Source organism: Prionailurus bengalensis, chromosome A2, assembly GCF_016509475.1.
Source record: "Prionailurus bengalensis isolate Pbe53 chromosome A2, Fcat_Pben_1.1_paternal_pri, whole genome shotgun sequence".
NCBI lineage: Eukaryota > Metazoa > Chordata > Mammalia > Carnivora > Felidae > Prionailurus > Prionailurus bengalensis.
The window spans coordinates 71,371,138-71,390,382 of NC_057348.1; the positions used below are offsets into that span (position 1 = coordinate 71,371,138).

The window sequence follows — 19,245 nt, forward strand, 5'->3', positions numbered from 1 at the left end:
TGAATCTGGGGGGACTGGACATTCCTACGGGCAGGGTTTACCCTAATGACAGGAAAAATAATCTCTAGTTCCGTTCTCGAATAACTTCCGAAGTCAATGTGCAAACGCTTTCAGTATTTAAATAAGCCAGGAGAACTTGGGCACTTTGCTCTTGTGGGCCCTGTGCTATTTCCTGGGTACTCTCGGCCACTCAAGTGCCATCTGGTGAATCATCCTCCTTTAGGGCACGAAGTGAGCCTACTTTGATCTCTCTTTTTTAATCTACGATTTTTATATGGAAATTTCAAGCCTTAAAAGGCAGTTTTCCAGAATGGCATCTAAGAGATCTTCCAGCCTGAGGATACTAAAACTATTTTCTGGGGAGAAAGATGCAACTGAAGATAAATCTCCAAGTGTCTTTCTCTGGCTACAGGTTTTATGATCAACCCAGGCTGTTGTGCAGAGACCTAAAAATCAATGCCTCTCATTCCTAATGAGATCCTTAATGCGCAGTATGATGACAGGCAGCACGAAACCGAATACCAACGACGATACCCAGCACAAATATTTTTACTATGCATTTCCATTTAAACACATGTCAAGCCAATTACATATTTATGGGGTTTAAAGACTATTGCACTGGAGCCTCGGATAACACACACTCTTCAAGTCTCGGTTTAGTAGAAGAGGAATTTTAGTCTAATAGTCAAGCCTCTCGCAAGCATGCAATAAATCATCTTTGCAACCATAAGCATGTACAGTTGACTGCTTACCGCGGCTCCGCAGACTCACCCCCACCTGGTAGAATTTTAATTCCCTCAGTAAAATTGATTCCACCAGTTCTGCACATTACTCTCCCTGTCTTCCATTTAGCCCGTTAGTTTGCTGACAGTAGAGTACACAGCACTTAGCAGCGGGTTTGTGGAACCATCAGTCAGGAAATTGTATGATAAATAGGAGGCAGCCAGGTTTAGTGGCACTTCCTTCTGCTCCAGCAGTTTTCCCCTGACTTTGGAAAAGTCATCATGTGGTGTTTTGTCAAGGGCCAGAACAGGAGATGGCCGCGGTGCGGTGACTTATTGCACATACACTTGAGTTATGATGTGCACAGCTGCGCTGCTCATGTGTAAATAATAACCCGTGAGGGGGATAATTATGGTGGCTGCTGGCGACACGGGCCTGTGCTTGTCGCGTGGGTTTTCTTGGACAGCTTCTTGGGCCCGTGATGGAATACGCTGCCGATCGTCCGCGCAGAGGCGACGAGCCAAGAGGCAAGGAGAGCACCCAGCGCAGGAGGATTCGGGAACTTCTTTATTTTTGAGAAATGTGTTAGGGTCGATGTCACGTGATGCCACGGGTGTTACAGCACAGGATCGAACTCTTTTTTTTTCCTTCGTCGGTGCCGTGCAGCTGTGCTCAAGCATGTCTCAAGCTGGAAGAGGGATGTTCCATCGCAGTTTCCCAGAAAGTAGCTTCCGAGGTGTGGTCTCCACAGATAAGCGACCCACAAAGTGTAATTGTTTGCACAGATGTTCGTTAGTCCAGGAGAAGTTATTTTAGACTAAATCAAAAGGGAAACAAATAGAAACTGTAAAATACTTAAACTGAGGCCAGATGTCTTTGCTCAAGTCCGATGAGATCCATTAATTTTTGTTCTTTATTTACCCTAATTCCAGAATGCACAGTTCGCAGATTTCCTTAGGACATAAACAATCGCATACTTTCAGTCAGAATTAAATTTTTAAGCTCACCAAACACCAAACTCAGCAGTGAGAAAAGACTATAAAATGCCCCAATAATTGTGTCTTCTGTTTTCCTCTCAAAAGAGTTTTGCGGTGCTGGGCCGTTTGCTCTTTGGTTCTGAAATAAGGAGGGAGGGAGAGAATAAGAGTGAATTAAAATCTTGTTAGACACACTAACTTCTTGAAAGTGAAAAGGTGGCAGTGCCTTTCAGATGTCCACAATAGCCCTTCCAGGTTTTCCTGGGGAGGAGATTTTTATGCTGCTTGGGTACACCCTTGATTTTATAGGATTAACAGGTTGGTCTTCGCCTGCGTGCACATAATCACTGCACTTCATTATCAATACTCAAACGATAAGGAGTGTTACTTCCTGGATGTCTGAGGCAGATACCGAATGTGGAATCGATCCACACGTTTCGAGCCCCGCGTATATGAAAAATGTGGATTTGCGCCCTGTCGTAATACATCGCTGAACCCACATAGAGAAAATCAGATACGGTCAACACCCACTTATCTGGAGGAGAGAATTGAATCACGCAGTCCACGGCCAAGAGCCAACAAGGAGAGAAGTGAAAAGATCCTCCAGCTCTGACGTGTTTGTCACAACGTCCCTTACCACGGCCACGGAAAATGTGTAGGAGAAAGTCTTAGGAGGAGGGTCAGACTCTGTGAATGCTTGACTTAAACACAGTGCTAGGGGGTTTGTTTCTCTGATTGCTAAGAGCTGATGACGGTGTGCCGAGTTCGAAGTCTGCTGGAGGCCAGCACGTTTGCAGGAGCAGTGACCCCTAAGAGGAGAAGAGAAAGAAGAGCCGCCCCCATGTCTGGTGGCCAACCGCCTTATCTGACTGGAATCTGACTCATTTAGGCCTGTTTCAGAATTTAAAACCAGGAAACATTTTACTGAATGTGCGTCAGACCTTCAAGCTAGTGAGAAAGATTGCTGCAGTCGATTGTAGGTTGTTTGCAGAAGGATGGATTAATTTTCATGGAAAATGGTTATGTGAGGTCGGACATTTTGGCTCTGCAGGATGACTGACTTACGTGGCACACTGAATGTGTGACAACAGTGTGGGGTAAACTTTCCCACTTAGCATTCCAGCTACCAAGATTTGCATTACAAAAGAGCAACTCCCACATCCTTTAGATTTAAGTCCTAAGTGGTGCACTTAAAATATAATTGATTTTTCAGGGTGCCTGGGTGGCTCAGCGGATTGAGTGTCCGACTCTTAATTTCGGCTCAGGTCATGAGGTGGTGGGTTCAAGTCCTGAGTTGGGCTCCATGCCAAGCATGGAGCCTGCTTATCATTTTAGACTAAATCAAAAGGGAAACAAATAGAAGCTCGTGCTCTCTTTCTCAATTTAAAAATTGTATATATTATTGATTTTTCATGTGGAATTTATACAGTGGCTTACACTTTGTGGTATCGCAGTGGCAGTGCCCTGACCATACCAGGATGATGCTTCCTCTCCCTATTTGCCACTCCTCCCACCTTCATCTATCTTACAACTGAGCACAGGATGCAGTCAGTAATTGACCTTTTCGTTACAATATTCCTCTTCCGATCCCACAGGTTTTCTAAGAAAGGCTCCATATCTGGTGGAGCCATAGCTTTGCGCACCTCCTTGGTTCGGTCAACACTGCGTCAATGGTTTTTCACTCTTATTGTATTTTTTCCTCATAACCATACTTGTAGATTCTCAAAGGAAGGCAGCCAGGGCAAAGTTCAACACAAGGGAAGTAAGATTTCATAATTTTTTTTGAAACTTTATTATAGGGCGCCTGGGTGGCTCAGTCCGTTAAGCATCTTGGCTCAGGTCATGATCTCACGGGTTTGTAGGTTCGGGCTCTGTGCTAACACCTCAGAGCCTGGAGCCTGCTTTGGATTTTGTGTCTCCCTTTCTCTCCACCCCTCCCCTGCTCACTCTCTGTCTCTCTCAAAAATAAATAAACATAAAAATTAAAAGAGTTTATTATGTTTACATTCTAAGAGATGCTTGTTGAAGAAAATCTAGAAAAAAGAGAAATGCATAGGGAGGAAAATGAAAAAACACCTAAAGTCACCCCATGCACACCTAATACTCGGATATGGGGGCTTATGCAAATCCACAGTGTGGGTGCCGGTCTGTGTTTGGCACAGCCCCCCATTCCCCACTTAGAGGTTCTGTGTCACTTCTTCCAGCCACCACTCAGAACCTGTTTGCAGCGCCTCCCTTGGGATCCTCTGCGCCACCTGCTACCCCAGGTTTAGGCAAAACCTTCAGACGTTTAGAAAATGCTTGAAGCCCTCCTGAGGCACCTCTGGTGTGCACATCAATTCCCGGGGAAGATCTGGGGCAGTAGCAGCAGGATGGTTCTGTGCAGGCTGCCAGGACAGACACGTGTGGGAGATAATATTTGAAGAGAGGCTTTGGCGTATTTGCCTTAACGCAAGGCTCATCACCGTGGAGACGCATCTTCGCTCCGTCACTTTGCTTCTTGAAACTCAGGGAAAACTCGAGTATCAGCCGTGCTTCTAAGAATAAAATGCGGCAAAATTCTCTTCAGCTTTTGCAGTGAATCACTATTTAGGGAAAAAAAAAAAAGCCCTTGATGAGATTTGTAGGAAGACCGTGTGTTTACGTTACTGTAGTGAAGTAGAGGAGCAGCCGGAAGTAAGTGCACACACAGGAACCCAGGAAACTCTAAACACCAGCCTAAGCAGGAGGGAGGCTGGTCGGGGTCCGAGGTGAATGTCAGGGCTGTGGGGGAAGCATTCCTCTGTTTGCTCCCAGCCTCTCTTTGTCAGTCCGAGAGGGGTCGGCTCACCTCTTCCGGCCAGGCCCTGTAGCATTTCTCTGGCTAGCCTATAGATTGGCTGCCCTTGCCCTTGTGTGGGACTGTGGTGGTCTGGCCAAGGACGGGAAGGAGGAGAGCATGCATTTAAACTTTAAAATAGTGTGTGTATCATACACTTATATGTAAGTGTAGACATAACGTGTATGTAGACCCATGCATTCAAGCAGGGACTTTAGAAAATACTGCTTCCTTTAAAAAGCATCAGGGATATGGGAGAAGGGAAGCTAGTATGTGTATTACATCGTTGTCTAAATTTCACTTGATGGTACAATTTAAAAGAAAGTAAGAGTCTTGTCGTCCGTTCCTTTTGGTTTTGTGGCTCCCTCCAGCCCTTGTGCTCCTCCAGGCTTTCTCCCAGGGTGGGACACACATTAGTCCCTGTTCTTACTTTCCTGTCTGGGTTTACTGCGTTCCTAGCCTCCACCTTCTCAGGTGCCGTGCGCTCGGTCATACTTCCATATACCCGTAGCCTCATAATGCACTTTAAAGAGTTCTTCCACAAATTCTTAAAGCGGACTCCACCCAAGTTGTCAAGACAGTATAATGGTGTTGTGTCGTGGGCTGGGATTCTGTTTCAGGGTGTTCCTCTTACCCATGTTGGATTTTCGTTCTTTTTCAGACCCTTCTCATCTCTTTCCTGCATTCCACCCTCCTGTGCCGATTGATGCGAGACATCATGAGGGGCGTTACCATTATGACCCGTCTCCGATTCCTCCATTGCATGTGTAAGTAATAAAACTTTACCCTTTAATGAAGCAGCACGGGATGCTAGCTTTTTCTGTCTCACGACTTTTTGTCAACAGTGCAGCTGCTGGGCTTTGAAGGTGTAATAGAAGTATAAGATTTACTTTTGAAATACGGCAAGCCTATCTGTTCCTGGACGCACTGAAGCAAATCCCCGTTGCTTCCTGAAGAATGCCTATCACACTAGGTGGCTGGCAAGTATTCACTATATATTTTGCTGACGTGTGTTCTGTGGGCTGTAAATACTAAATTAAAAAAGTAGGGCCCTAATGGGAAGTTACTACTCAGAATATGGATCTGGGAGAGATTGGGTTTGAAGTTTTTCCTGCTAAAACTCAGATTACCTGGAAGTCCTGTCCCAGGGCTGGCCAATGAATTGTAATGAAAATGCTGTGGTAAATTTTCATAACCCCCCACGGTGCGTCCACCAACAGTGACTTGACGGATGGGAATGTCTCCCCAACAAAATGGTGCTTGTGATCGCTCACGCGATTTACACAAAGATAAGAGGAAAGCATGACTTTGATAACATACATTAGAAAAGAAAGCAGAACATTTTGTGGAAATAAATATTACCTTACTCAGGTTGGGGGTAAAAAGAGCATTCGGCTTGCAAACTGCAATGCTATTTTTTTGGTAGTCATGTCCAGAAACATTGTCAGATACTGTGATTACTGGAGCTGCGGTCTGGGAGGGGCTCTCCCTTATTAATGGCCTTGATGTATACATCTAGTTAGATCTGGTAATCACCCTTCATTCTGAGACAGTAAAGTTAGAAAAGCACAAATAATAGTTTGAAGAATAATGCTGGTTATTTAGATGGTAGATTGCATCTCCGTGGCTATTAGTTAAGCTGTGTAATTACGTATATGCCAAAGAAAAATGAAGTTGTTTTAAAACAAGTCCTCCTCTGTGAACAGAATTAATTGATATTAACAGCCGTAACTACATGCCCAAGTACACATATAATATTTTACCAACAGTTTTTTGGATCCATCCCCCATTATTGAATTGTAATTTCAGAGCAGATTTGCCTGGAGGTAAGTAATAAATCTGTGGTGCAGACTTCCATAAGCATTAACGGAGAAGTGGGTATTTATAGAGAGAGAATACGGAGACTCGTGACTTATTCTTTGACTTTTCACTGGAACACGAGTGAGTATTTACAGGGTTCTGAAGCCTGCTAAAAATATACTGAAATAAAACCATGAGGCCAATTAAAAGCTCCTAGAGAAAGGGAAGGAAATTCCAAATTCAGGCTGAAACCCGCCATGTCATTCACCCCGTTGTAGGGAGGTTTTGTGGGGCAGATGGGACCACAAAGGTCTCCGACGAGGCCCTGCCCCGTGGTGCAGAGCCAGCGAGGGCCAGATCAGCCTTGGTGATGCAGGTGACAGATTCCTCCCAGACTCCAGTCTCTGTGATGTGGTGACTTAAATCAGATTTTTGTGGGATTTCAGAATTGTTCACTCTTTCAAAAACCCTGTTATGGAGCAATCCCCCCCCAACCCCCACCAAAATGAGTTTATATGACCGAATGAACTAATTCCTATGGGTTCATTATAGTTCGCCTTGTTATTAAATTCAAATATGAGTTTACCAATAAAAATCCCAAGCCTTGGTTCTTTGGCAGAATGCAATAGCAAGCCCTCATGTCACCCACACCTTGTGTTCTAGACCCTGATTGCTGTATCTTCAGTTTTAGCTCACCTGTGATAAAAACACCACAAGATGAGGCAGGTCAAGTTTGGAAAGTCCTGGGGTTGGGGGTTGCATCTCAGGTATGACTGCTGAGCTGGGATTTTTATAGATTTCAGGACTTCCTGGTGTTCCAGCCAAGCCTTAGGATGCTTTCACAGCAATGGACTGAATTGTTTGCTAGCTGCCTAAACAGATAGTTATCAAAATTCATAATATAGGGCCAGTAGATAATCCTGAGGCCCACAGAGGAGCCCCAGAGAGCTCTGAGAGGAGTGCCATTGCTGTGTGCAGAGCATAGTGAGAAGGTGGGTCTGTGCCCTCCTGGGACTGCTAGTCCTTAGCAGGGATCTGGGTGGGGACAATGAGCTTATGCAGTTGGCTCCAGAAGGCTAGGGGACATCTCAGATCCCGTGTGCCTTTGTAACAGAATCTTCCTTATGCATTATGCATTGCCCTCAGTGGCCTTCCCTCGCTGGTGGGGTGGCAGACTCCTGCTTAAAACTCCTCATCCTCAAGTTCTAATTCAGGTATCACCCCTACTGGCTATCCCCCGAGGCTGTTCCTCATTTTGCCCGGTACCTTGTGAAAAAGGTGCTCAGTAACACTCAGGTGGCCCATCCGGGAGTCGTGATGAGCTCCAATCCCCCATTCTTTCTTTTTTTTTTTTTTTTATTTCTTAAAAAAAAAATTTTTTTTTTCAACGTTTATTTATTTTTGGGACAGAGAGAAACAGAGCATGAACGGGGGAGGGGCAGAGAGAGAGGGAGACGCAGAATCGGAAACAGGCTCCAGGCTCCGAGCCATCAGCCCAGAGCCTGACACGGGGCTCGAACTCACGGACCGCGAGATCGTGACCTGGCTGAAGTCGGACGCTTAACCGACTGCGCCACCCAGGCGCCCCTCCCCCATTCTTTCTTTATTCACACTCACCTGTGCTGGGAACTCTGGTAACCTACCCTGGAGTGGATTGGTTTCATCCCCTGGAAATGAGGTTTTCTGCCTTACCCGACTGTCCCAGATTGCAGGAAGAGTTCAATGAAGTCATGTTCACGTGAACGCTTTTAAGAGCATAGAGCTCTAAACAAATGTTGGGGGTTAGCATTCCAGGAAGTGGGGGCCTCAGAAACACTCGCCTCGCTCAGTCATGAACCCCTTCTTGCCTTTGCACCTTCTGAGGTGCTATAAGTAGACGCCTGTGATCATTTTAGGAGCGGAGAGTAATCTAGGTAAGTATGGCTTGGTTGCTAGAATCTTAAAACACCTCTGGGGGTGCCTGGGTGGCTCAGTCAGTTGGGGATCCAACTTCAGCTTGGGTCACGATCTCATGGTTCGTGAGTTCGAGCCCCACATCAAGCTCTCTGCTGCCAGCATGGAGCTGCTTTGGTCCTCTGTCTCCCTCTCTCTGCCCCTCTCCCACTTGTGCATGTGCTCTCTCTATCTCTCTCAAAAAGAAATAAACATTAAAAAAATTTAAAAAGAAAAAAAAAGCACACCTATGCTTAGGGGTAAAGCAGTATCCTGGAAAAGTAAAATGCTTTCATCTAGAACGTGAGTTCCAACATGCTTGCTATATAATTTTCTCATAGAAAATGAGGCCAAGTGAGCTTACAAAGTTTTTAGAATAAACATGTTTAATTATAAGAAGACAGAATTTGAGGATATTCTCATTATTTTGTACACATAATTGTCCTTCTGGTGCCAGCTTTAAAAATTAAATTATAAGTCTCTTGAAAACAGGATTTGTGTTGATGATGGAAATACTGACAGATCTCTGTTTAGAAGGATGGCAGGCACTGTGATAATTATGCTATCATATCCTATCATTAAAGATTCTATTGAAAGAGGTTTATAAATTGCTTCTCTTTTTAGATAAACCACCCTATATTAAGGCATCAACGATATGGTGCAGAATTAAATTAAAATCTCATAAAATGAAATATGTTCTGTATTAGCTGTTTGACACTTAATTTGCCTCTGAATGAGTAGAGGAAATCACAAATTAACCTGCCTTTGTTTTTCCAACCATGGCTTATTAGGTGTTAGAACAACTACAATTACAGCCTAATAATAACCACCAAGCCTTATAAATATGTACTGAAATGCGTCCCTTAGAACCCAGCTTGTTAAATGCAATGCCTTTAGCTTACCCTACTTAACTCTCAGGGCATTGTCCACAGTGTACGGTTAGGCAGTGTAGACCAGAGTCTAGAAACTCACATTGTTTCGAGTGTCCTGGAAATAATCGTAGAATTTGCTAGTATTTCCTTTCTTAACTCAGAATCATGATTTTAAATTCATGGACTTACAAGTGGGTCATGGAATGTAGACATCATCTTTCTTTGAGTTGTAGCAGAAAGGTTGTCGTATAAAATATGTGATTCCTGCTTTGTGTTTACTTAATTGAAGTAGTTTGGAAATTAAGAAACATTGGAGGTGGGGGATTTCCCCTTTTCTTCTGAAAGTTACTCTTCACTGACTTCACCAGGACTTGTGCCCAGTAGATAGATCTAGAAAAGTGTAATGTTCTGGAAAAATACCAGTGAATGCATCTTATTATATTACTGAGATTTTTTTTGGAGCATTAATGACAGAACCTGAATGTATATCCAGAGTCAAGCAGATTTTTCCTTCCTGGTCTTCTGTGTATTCCATGCCTTGCGTGGTTATCAGGGCTACAGCCTTGCATAACTCCAGGAGGCCTTATTGTAATCTGTGGGGGTGGGTGATGCTCTCTTGGCCAAACATTATTGTATTTTCAGATTTCACTTGGAAATTTAGACAATCGCAATATTAACGCTCCTCCTTACCTTGCTTCAATGAAGAAAGTACTCTTTCTCTTGCATTTTGAGTGCATTTTTTTTTTAATTAGAGTTAGAATTCATTTAAGCACGCTCCCTTTTAAAAACTAGAGGCGCCTGAATGGTTCAGTAGGTTGAGCATCCGAGTCTTGATTTTGGTTCAGGTCATGATCCCAGGGTCGGGCTCCAGGCTGAGCGTGGAGCCTACTTAAGATTTTCTCTCTCTCTCTCCCTCTCCCTCCCTTCATCCACCCCTCCCCCCTACTTGCAGGTGCAGGTGCTCTCTCTCTTTCTCTAAAAAAATAAAGATAAAAATAAACTAGACATAGTGTATTAATAGAAACCCAAATTATAAAGTTTTAAATTCCACGTTTATTCTGGATTTTTACTTGGGAGAAATGTCTGTCTTTTACATAAATTTTTTTTTGACCCAGAGTTGTCTCATTTATGGACCAATATGAATTGAATTTCAGACAGTCCATTTGCTTCATACTGAACTCTGCAATTCATTTTCCTAAGTGGGGTCCTTAGTGACTAACCCATTACAATAATCGAAGCCCCACAGAGCTTGCCAGTTGAGCCTAGAGCTGCCCTTGTCTGGAGCTGTGGGTGTGTGCCACACTGTGCCCAAGCCTGCAGCCACATAGGCTGCCCCATATCACCGTCCACGTCACTCATTCATTTCAGCAAGCCAGTTTCATCTTCCCTCTTCTTTGGAGAAATGAGCGCTCATGTTCCATTTTATTCGGCGGCTCTTTATTCTCTCGCTTGAGTCAATGTAGCTCTTCCCGGGGCTGCCCGACTCACTGGAATTATTCCACCTAAGCAAGAAGAGGTGTCCCTCCTACTGAAAGTGGTCCGCAGCCTGGCGCCTGGGGAGAGGACTCCGTGCACAGCCGATCATTAATATTAGCTGTGACATCGAGTGCTCTGGAAATAAGTAAGGCTTTGCCCCATGATTGTGACTGCCTTTTAGGGAGGAGAGCAGGAAGATGAGTAGCAAGTTTGGAGCATGAATAAATACATTTCTTTCCAGGGAGAGAAAGGTCAAAGAAAAGATGCATCATTATGGTAAAAGCTTAGACAAAGGAAGGGTAAGGAGGTGGCCGGTGCTGCTACTCAGTTCCCTTCCCTCTTTTCTTCCTGCCCTCCCTGAAATCAGCACCTGGCTTGTCTTCCTAGGTCCTGTCCCTATCACGAGCACATGTAAGTTGTTCAAAGCAGCCTTCAGTCTGGCCACTTACTTAAAATTTTGTGATGGGCCCATACACATGATAGTGGTTTCTTTCTTTCTGTTCCCACCAGTAAAGTACAGAGATTGATCAGAACCTTGTATTTGTATTTGGGGGCATAACCAGTTTGGACTGTTTGAATAGTACAATTTAAAATTAACAAAGTAGGGGTGCTTGGGTGGCCCAGTCAGTTGAGTGTCTGACTCTTGGTTTCGGCTCAGGTCATGATCTCACAGTTCATGGGATGGAGCCTTGTGTTGGGCTTCAGCTGACAGCCTTGGAGCCTGCTTGGGATTTTTTCCTCTTGCTCTCTCTCTGCCCCTCCCCCACTCAAGTACACTCTCTCTCAAAATAAATAAACTTAAAAAAAAAGAATTAAAATGAACAAAGTAGGGGTGCCTGGGTGGCTCAGTGAGTTAAGCGTCTGACTCTTGATTTGGCTCAGGTCATGATCTCATGGTCAGTCGTGAGACTGAGCCCCCTGTCAGGCTCTGACACTGAGCGCAGATCTGCTTGAGATTCCCTCCCCCACCTCTCCCTCTTTCCCCCTCTGACCCTCCCCTGCTTGTGGACACTCTCTCTCTCTAAAAAAATAATAAGTAAGATAAACAAAGGAAAGTCCTTTTTTCAGTGCTGTACCATAAACATTATTAGGACTGGTAAAGTACAATGACAGATTCCATCAAATAGCTATAGCAAATATTGTGTAACACCCACTCGCTCTGCCAAAAAAAAAAAAAAAAAAAAAGAAGAAATGAACTTGATTATAATTACATCTCTTGAGTACAAAGACTATCTGTGTGTTTCTTTGCATTTGCTGGGCCAGATCCACGCCTTATGCATAAATATTCTTTTCAGGAATGATGATGGGCTATTTGTCTTAGGCCACTGGAGGATCACTGCCAACGTCTTTCTCCTGTTTTTGTTTGTTTACTATTGTTAGAGTGTATCACTTTTATGCCAACAAGGCTAGCACACTTAGAACTCAAAATCAAAAGCTTAATTAATATTAAGATTATATTAGGAGCGCCTATAGCGATGTGATGCTCCTTAGTGCAATGCATTCCCTGGTACTAAATCATTTACTGGTGGTAAAAGTCCATAGGCACCTAATGTGACTGGGTACCATTTAATATACATTTATTGCTGCTTCCCCGACCCTTCATATGGAAATAAAGTTAATGAAATTAACAATCTTAAATGGAAAACCTAAAAAGGATAGCACACGTCCAAAAAGAAGGGGGGGGGTGGGAAGAAATGAATAGATAATACAACGTGAGAAAATATATAATGGCCATAGCTGTTATATGACATTTTTGCCTAATTAACTATGGGCGAGGTGCAATTTTAGACACTTGACATAATTATCTCCTATAATTCTTAAAGCAATGCTATGATGGGGTGGATACTACCAACCTTATTGTAAAGATACAGAGGCCTTGACCCAGAGAGATTACAACGCTTGGGAGTAAGTAGTGTATCAGATGTTACGACCCCCTTTATACTTGACTATTTTCCTCTGCTTGTGAAAATCAACACTGCAGATTTTGCTGGTCTAGTCTATGCTTCCTCGATGAACACAAATAGTTGTAACAGTACCCGATAGGAAGTTTTCAGTGTCACTGGCTGTCACTGTCTTATGCGGATTTCTAAGGTAGGAAATACGGCAGCGCGAAGAGCCTTAAAAAGCCTTTTGACCCGATAAGCCTATCAATGGCTGGAAAAATCAGATACACATCAATGTTTGCAGCTGTAGAATTTGGGACACCAAACAACTGGCAAGTTTACATATCCAGCCATAGTGGGTGAGCTGGTAAATTGTGGTTCATCAGCTTGGTAGCCTATTGGGCAAAGCCTAACAGTGTTACACTTGAGAAGACTGTATTAAAACATGGGTAAATAATGGTCAGCGATTTTAATGGTGTACTGTATAGAACATAAGCCATGTTGGACTAGGTCACCACATGTGTCTTCCTGGGACCGTCTTCCCTCAGATAGCCATGGCTTGCTCCCTCATGTCGTACATTTGTCTGCAGTGATGTCTCCTTATCTGAGAGGTCTTCTTTGAAGACCATCAACTGAGCAGTTTGTCAAACTGCCCTGTAAGCCCAGTACAGGCCCATGGCCTGGTATTGTGAAAGTTTTATGGGAACACAGCGACTGCCACTTGTTTACTGTTGTCTGTGGTGGCTTTAGCAATCAAGGGCCTAGTTGAGTACCTGGGACAGAGAGAATATGGCCTGCAAAGCCTAAAAGATACTTTGCCAACCCCACTCGAAAATAACACCCCCTTTCCAGCCCTACCCTTTGTCCCCTTTTTCTGCTTTATCTTTCTTTTTTTAAAGTTTATTTATTTTGAAAGAGGGAGGGGGAGAGAGAGAGAGAGAGACAGAGGGAAAATGAACAAGTGAGGGAGGGATGGGGTGGTGGTGGTGGGGGAGAGAGAATCCCAAGCAGACTCTAGCAGAGCCCCGATGCTGGGCTCGATCCCATGAACTGTAAGATCATGACCTGAGCCGAAATCAGGAGTCGGATGCTCAAGTAACTGAGCCACCCAGGTGCCCTATATTTTTCTTTCTTTTTAATCAGTGAACATGTGCACAGTATTTTCTTCTTTTAGACTTTCATACTGCTAATCCCAACCCTTTTTCATTGCCTGTCATGTCACTTTAAAAAAGCAAATAGCTCTTGGGGGAGCCTGGGTGGCTCAGTCGGTTAAGCGTCCGACTTCGGCTCAGGTCATGATCTCGCTGTTTGTGAGTTCAAGCCCCGCGTCGGGCTCTGTGCTGACAGCTCAGAGCCTGGGGCCTGTTTCAGATTCTGTGTCTCTCTCTGTCTCTCTGACCCTCCCCTGTTCATGCTCTGTCTCTCTCTGTCTCAAAAATAAATAAACGTTAAAAAAAAATTAAAAAAAAAAAAAGCAAATAGCTCTTATTGTTTGGTTATCATTTCTCATGATTAACGGAAAAAATGGAAAGCCTGCCTAATTTTTAAGAACGACTTTAGACCACCTTCATGCAAAGTTCCTTGTGTAAGTATGAAAAGGTGGGCGAGTTTCAATCCTGAAACTTTAGACATTTGAGTGAGCCCGGCGGCCTAAGTTTAGACCAACCCGTACACATTTCTTATTCTGCATCACGAAATGAACACGAAACAAATAAACTTATACACCAAGGGCATAGCACTTCTTTCTGTTTTGCAGTATTTCTAATGACTGAAATATTGAATTCGGTCATCGGTTGCAGAGAAAGCAGGCCCTAATTATAGCGCACATTCACAGAGTCTGAGCGGCAGCTTCTTGGATAAAATTCCTGTGTTCTTTGTGCTGCGCTCAGCGGTCAGGTCTGGGAGCAGATATTGACTGGAGGTATTCACGGTCACTGAACCGGAAGCCGCCGGCTCTATAGAGCCTGCTGTCAAACCTGTTGCAGGGGGCCTGGGGGCTACTGGACTGTAACAGACTTTTTTCTTTGAGTACAATGCTTCCACTCATGTTAAGCCTGGCTTCAAAGAAAACAGAAATTTACTGCCATGGTTGTATTTATTTTTCAAAATATGCGTTTGAGAAAATGGAACTTGAACGGGGTTTGTCCCAAAGGGAAGACCCTTTCAGGTGAGTTCCCTGTGATGAATACCACCCGGACCAAAGCCGCCCTGCCTGCCGTGGCCCTCTCTCCTTCACTTAGGTAACAGAACCCGATTTTTCCACCTAAACAAAGACATGCCATTTCCTATAGCGGCACAGCAGGCTGAGTTCATTTCAGACCTTTCCCCAGGAGAACAAAGGCCTATGACACAGGACTGCCTGTCACTCATTTCTTTTTTGTTACTCTCGCATCCCTATCCCTGCCCCCAACCATATTCATATGTCAGAAAATAAAATGGTCGCAGATTTGTTTCTAGAAACCTGCCCTTGCTAACTTTCTGAATCTCAAGTAACACATGAGCAAGATCTTTGCATCTTTGGTGATGCCACGGACCTGGGCATACGGAAAGGAAGCATCGGGGAAAAGGTCAGTTTTGAAACACATTCTCTGAGCCCTAAAGTTAGGGGGGTGTTTTGGCAGAACATTCATTAGATAACTGTATTGAAAAGAACATTGAAAAAAAAAATCCTGACCATTTGTAGTTTTGGTGTAATCTTTGTTAAAGACATATCAGAATAGTAATGGGTATCATTACATTGCAGTTGGGTAAAAATCCACACCTTGGTCCCATGGTTTATTGGTCCCATGTTTGCTTCCTGAGCTAACCCAGCTCGCATGGTTTTTGAAACTCTGGTATGGAAATACATCAAGTGCAATGCTAGATCTCTACCCTTTGCTGCTGCCTCTCCCCTCCTTTCTGTCTCTGTCTCCCTCCACACACACACACACACACACACACACACACACACACGAAGAAAAGAATGTGCAGGAATAGCTAAGAAGTGGCAGATACTGCCTTTAGGGCATGAGAGTGCATTTCCAGTAAAGAAAAAAAAATAAAGGTCTGTAATCTAACACCACAGATATTCTAAAATCCAGTCACTTAATATTCTGGTTTATGCAGCATTTCACATGTTTATAAGTTATAGATATTTAAAACTTAATTATACAGCCTCAGAGAGATCACAAATTCATTAAAAAGTTCTCCATTGGGACTGCTCTAAGGGAATTGGAAGTTTAGCCTCAATCTGAAAATCTAAACTAATACCAAAATGCATTATTGTATAGAATCACAGTTAAAGGGGGTTTTATAGATTCACCTCTGAGAGCCCTGTGGCACTGGGCAGTAGTTATACCTGTGAATAGTTCCTAAGGAGCCCCATCCTCCCCAGGCCCCGTCACCCCCTGGTAGTCAGAGCTCTGCCTGAAGGAGTTACCTTAAGTCCTTGCAGGTTAAGTGATCCCCAGGGCCTTACAGGACTAATGTGCGTCTCCCGCTGCCTGGGAATGAGTTAGGGTCTAGCCAGGGAACCACCAATACTCTTCTTCTCAGGACATTCAAATAGTACCCAAATATCGCCAAGTTCATCAGAAATGAACAGCATCTCTATTACATGGGGCCAGGGTGGGCGGGGGGTGGGAGGGAGGGAGCAGGAGAGAGAGGCACTAGCAGTTAAATGATCTGCCTCATTTGCAAAACAAATCACCAAACCATGTTGCTTGAATATGATTTACATTTTAAGACAGAGTCCAAAGAAAGCATTCAGGGCTTATTAAAATGCTTCTTGCCTCTATTCAAAGTACTCTCTGGCTCCCCCTTAGAACAAAATTCCCATATTCCTAGCCTACACGTTTGCCACATAAGTGGTGCACACCAGTAAAAGTTTTCAGAAACAAATTCAAAATTGTCAATCAGTTACAAAGACTATCAGAGCTCTGAGAGGGAGTCTGATTTTTAAAAGGTTTCTTACATCATATTTGCCTGGGATATAACAGATTAATGTTAGAACTACGGTTGACCTTTGAACAATGTGGGGATTAGGGGCACCAACCCCCCAATGCAGTTGAAAAGCTGGGTATAACTGTTGACTCCCTGAAAACCCTAATTGCTAACCGGCCTGCTGTCGACCAGAAGCCTTAACAGTAACGGCAACAGTTCTTTAGTACATATTTTTTATGTTGTATGTGTTATATACTGTATTCTTACAATAAAGTAAGCTAGAGAAAAGAAAATGTTAAGAAAATCACAAAAGAGAAAACACATTGACTGTAATATGCTGTTTTATTGAAAAAAATCTGTAGGTAAGTGAATCTGCATGTTTCAAACCTGTATTTTGTTCAAGGTCAGCTGTATATTGGAATATATTATTTATGTACCTAATATGTTTATTGGATTTTTAAAATTTAAAGTAAGTATTCTCTGTATCTTCATTATTTGACTACATATATTATGTATTCTATGCATCCACACAGAGCTCACTTCTATCCATTTTCTGTGTGGTAATTTCAGTTTGTCCTTGGGATTAGTACACATGATCTTCCTTCTTAATGGAAGTAGTCAAGAGGGGACAAGAAGGTCAGTCTAAAGTATTTTAATCTTGTTTTAATGACCAAAATCGGGTCACCTCAGTCTTTGGATTTCAGGACACAGTGATACATGTAGTTACGTGTATTCAGAGACGGATGATCTAAGTCAACGTTCCACTGGAAATCGGGAATTGTGGGTGTGGGGGCTGAAAAAAGGGGTCCAACTTCCTGTAAAAGACAGTGCTAAGCCCACGGAGGGCTTCTCTCCAAGTCGGATAGTTACCCTCCCTGTGAATGTCATATGCTATTTGCACGAATGTCATATGCTATTTGCATGAGAGGATTTTCTACACGGAGTCCTTGAGCATTTCGTGGGTCTGGCCCTATTCTCTAGAATGTGGCTTGCAGGCTGTGTGGGTCTGACCTGGGCAGTTGGTGCACTTGCCAAGGGCTTCCTGTGATCTGAAGAACAGTCAGAAGATACATTATGCCCTACGTAATCTGGGTTAACCTTCCCGCCTTGCCCCATCTTTTGACCCAGGCAGACATAGGACTTTGCAGTTATTTTGGTTATTGTTGTATGCTGTTTCTCTGTTTGTTGGGAGGAGGGAGGTATGTGAACACTGAATTGCAAGGAATGAAAAGTGGAGTCTACCCCTTCCCCCCCAAGTGTATCAGAAAGAAACATCCTTCTTGGTCTGTTTGCTTTGCAAGGGCGTTCTTTGATGAGGCCTTTGTCCCAGGGCCCCACTGAAGGCTCAGTGTACTCAAGCTTTAGAAAAGGCTATTGGCCCTTCTTTGTTTTCTTTGTTGAACTGTTTATTTTGCTTTCTTCCCACGAGGTTCCCTGGCCTTGCTCTGACAACGCTTTTCTGCATGAATTACATTCCTCCGGGCCACAAGTCTCCAGATTCTTCCAGCCCATTTGATTCCAGCCTGTGTGATTAGTCCATCGCTTCGACCTGCCGTGGGCCCCTGCCAAGCAGGGTGCTTACTAAGTGCCTCTAACATGGAGACCTAAAGACACTTGGTAGCCTCATTAGTGAGAGGGTGGCACTCCATTCCAGTTTCGCAACACAGCTGCTGTTGAAGCATCATGAGCTTTAAAGTTGCTGAAGGGTGATCCTAGTCATTTGGTTTCCTTTCCATGTGAATAAGCCTGTTGGAGGAGGGTGGTTCAGGCAGTTCAGGGTATGACACCCATGCCCAGTTCAGTAACATAAATCATCCTGGGCAGGGAGTGGGGGGAGGGGGTTGGGGGGAGCCCATTAGCTCCATTTAAGTTGAATCTGCATTTTGAAGGAATTTCATATTCATTTGCATAAAATGCATTTCTGTGTGTTTAGAAATAATGAGCAACGGTCATAAAAATTATTCAGATACCTTAATCCTAGCCATGATATTTTCTTGTGCATATATGTTATTTTCTGAAGTATGGTTAATGACTGAGACAGAGATGAGCAATTACCAGGCTTATGAATTAATGCTTTTTAAACCTCTGTTAATAAAGATTAAATATTTGGGTAATGAGGTCTACCTTCATTACAGGTATTGGTAAAACACTGTGCTACCGCTGAAAAAAAATCCAGCTGTCTTAATAACAAAGTTCTGTCAGAGATCTGTTCACTTTCTGGGTGAACATGGGTTCTGGAAGAACCCATCCTTTTATACCTGAGCGTCTAGACTCTAATAAGCAGGTGGGGTATGTGGTACCTTCCTGGGAACCTGCATTTCTTGATTGAGTGCCTGCAAGTAGTTTTGACTTGGAACTTCCCAAATGAGGACCCAGGAATTTGCTCAAAGTGATTGATCACATAATCTGTGATGAGAATTGTACTCAGTATAAATACCTATTTATACATAGAAGCTCTTCCTTCATGACCTGGGGGAGGCCCCAAACAGTACAGCCAGGGCATGGCCCTGATTCCTTGGGGTCCTCCCCTTTTTTGCTGGGCCTGGTTTGAACTGGGCTCCTGGTGCCTGATCTTTGTGAGCCCTGGAATGGCCATAAACTGTGGGGCACAGACTTTCTGTGGAGGGGCCCTCGCCAGTCTTCTCTTTGGCAAATAAATGCATTCACTCTGCGGGATCACAGTTCGTCACCCAGGGAGGATTTGTCTGGAAGATGGCAGTTAAACCTCTTTTGGCTAGACAGGCGCTTTCTTGTTGGAATGGGGTCTGAAAACAGATCCCCCAATGAGCTGAAACACAGCTGCCATGACACTTCCTGTACCAGATTACAGTTTTGCTCAGTAA

At 43.8% G+C, this 19,245-nt stretch overlaps 1 protein-coding gene across 6 annotated transcripts in view; it reads left to right on the top strand.

The window, feature by feature from the left end:
- GLI3 (GLI family zinc finger 3) overlaps positions 1 to 19,245 on the top strand; it is a 279,721-nt gene that overhangs the window by 149,478 nt on the left and 110,998 nt on the right. For all 6 annotated transcript variants that reach the window (XM_043588512.1, XM_043588510.1, XM_043588513.1 and 3 more), the window contains one exon: positions 5,180 to 5,285. In XM_043588512.1, the coding sequence (XP_043444447.1) occupies positions 5,180 to 5,285 (106 nt within the window). The remainder of the gene's footprint in view (positions 1 to 5,179; positions 5,286 to 19,245) is intronic.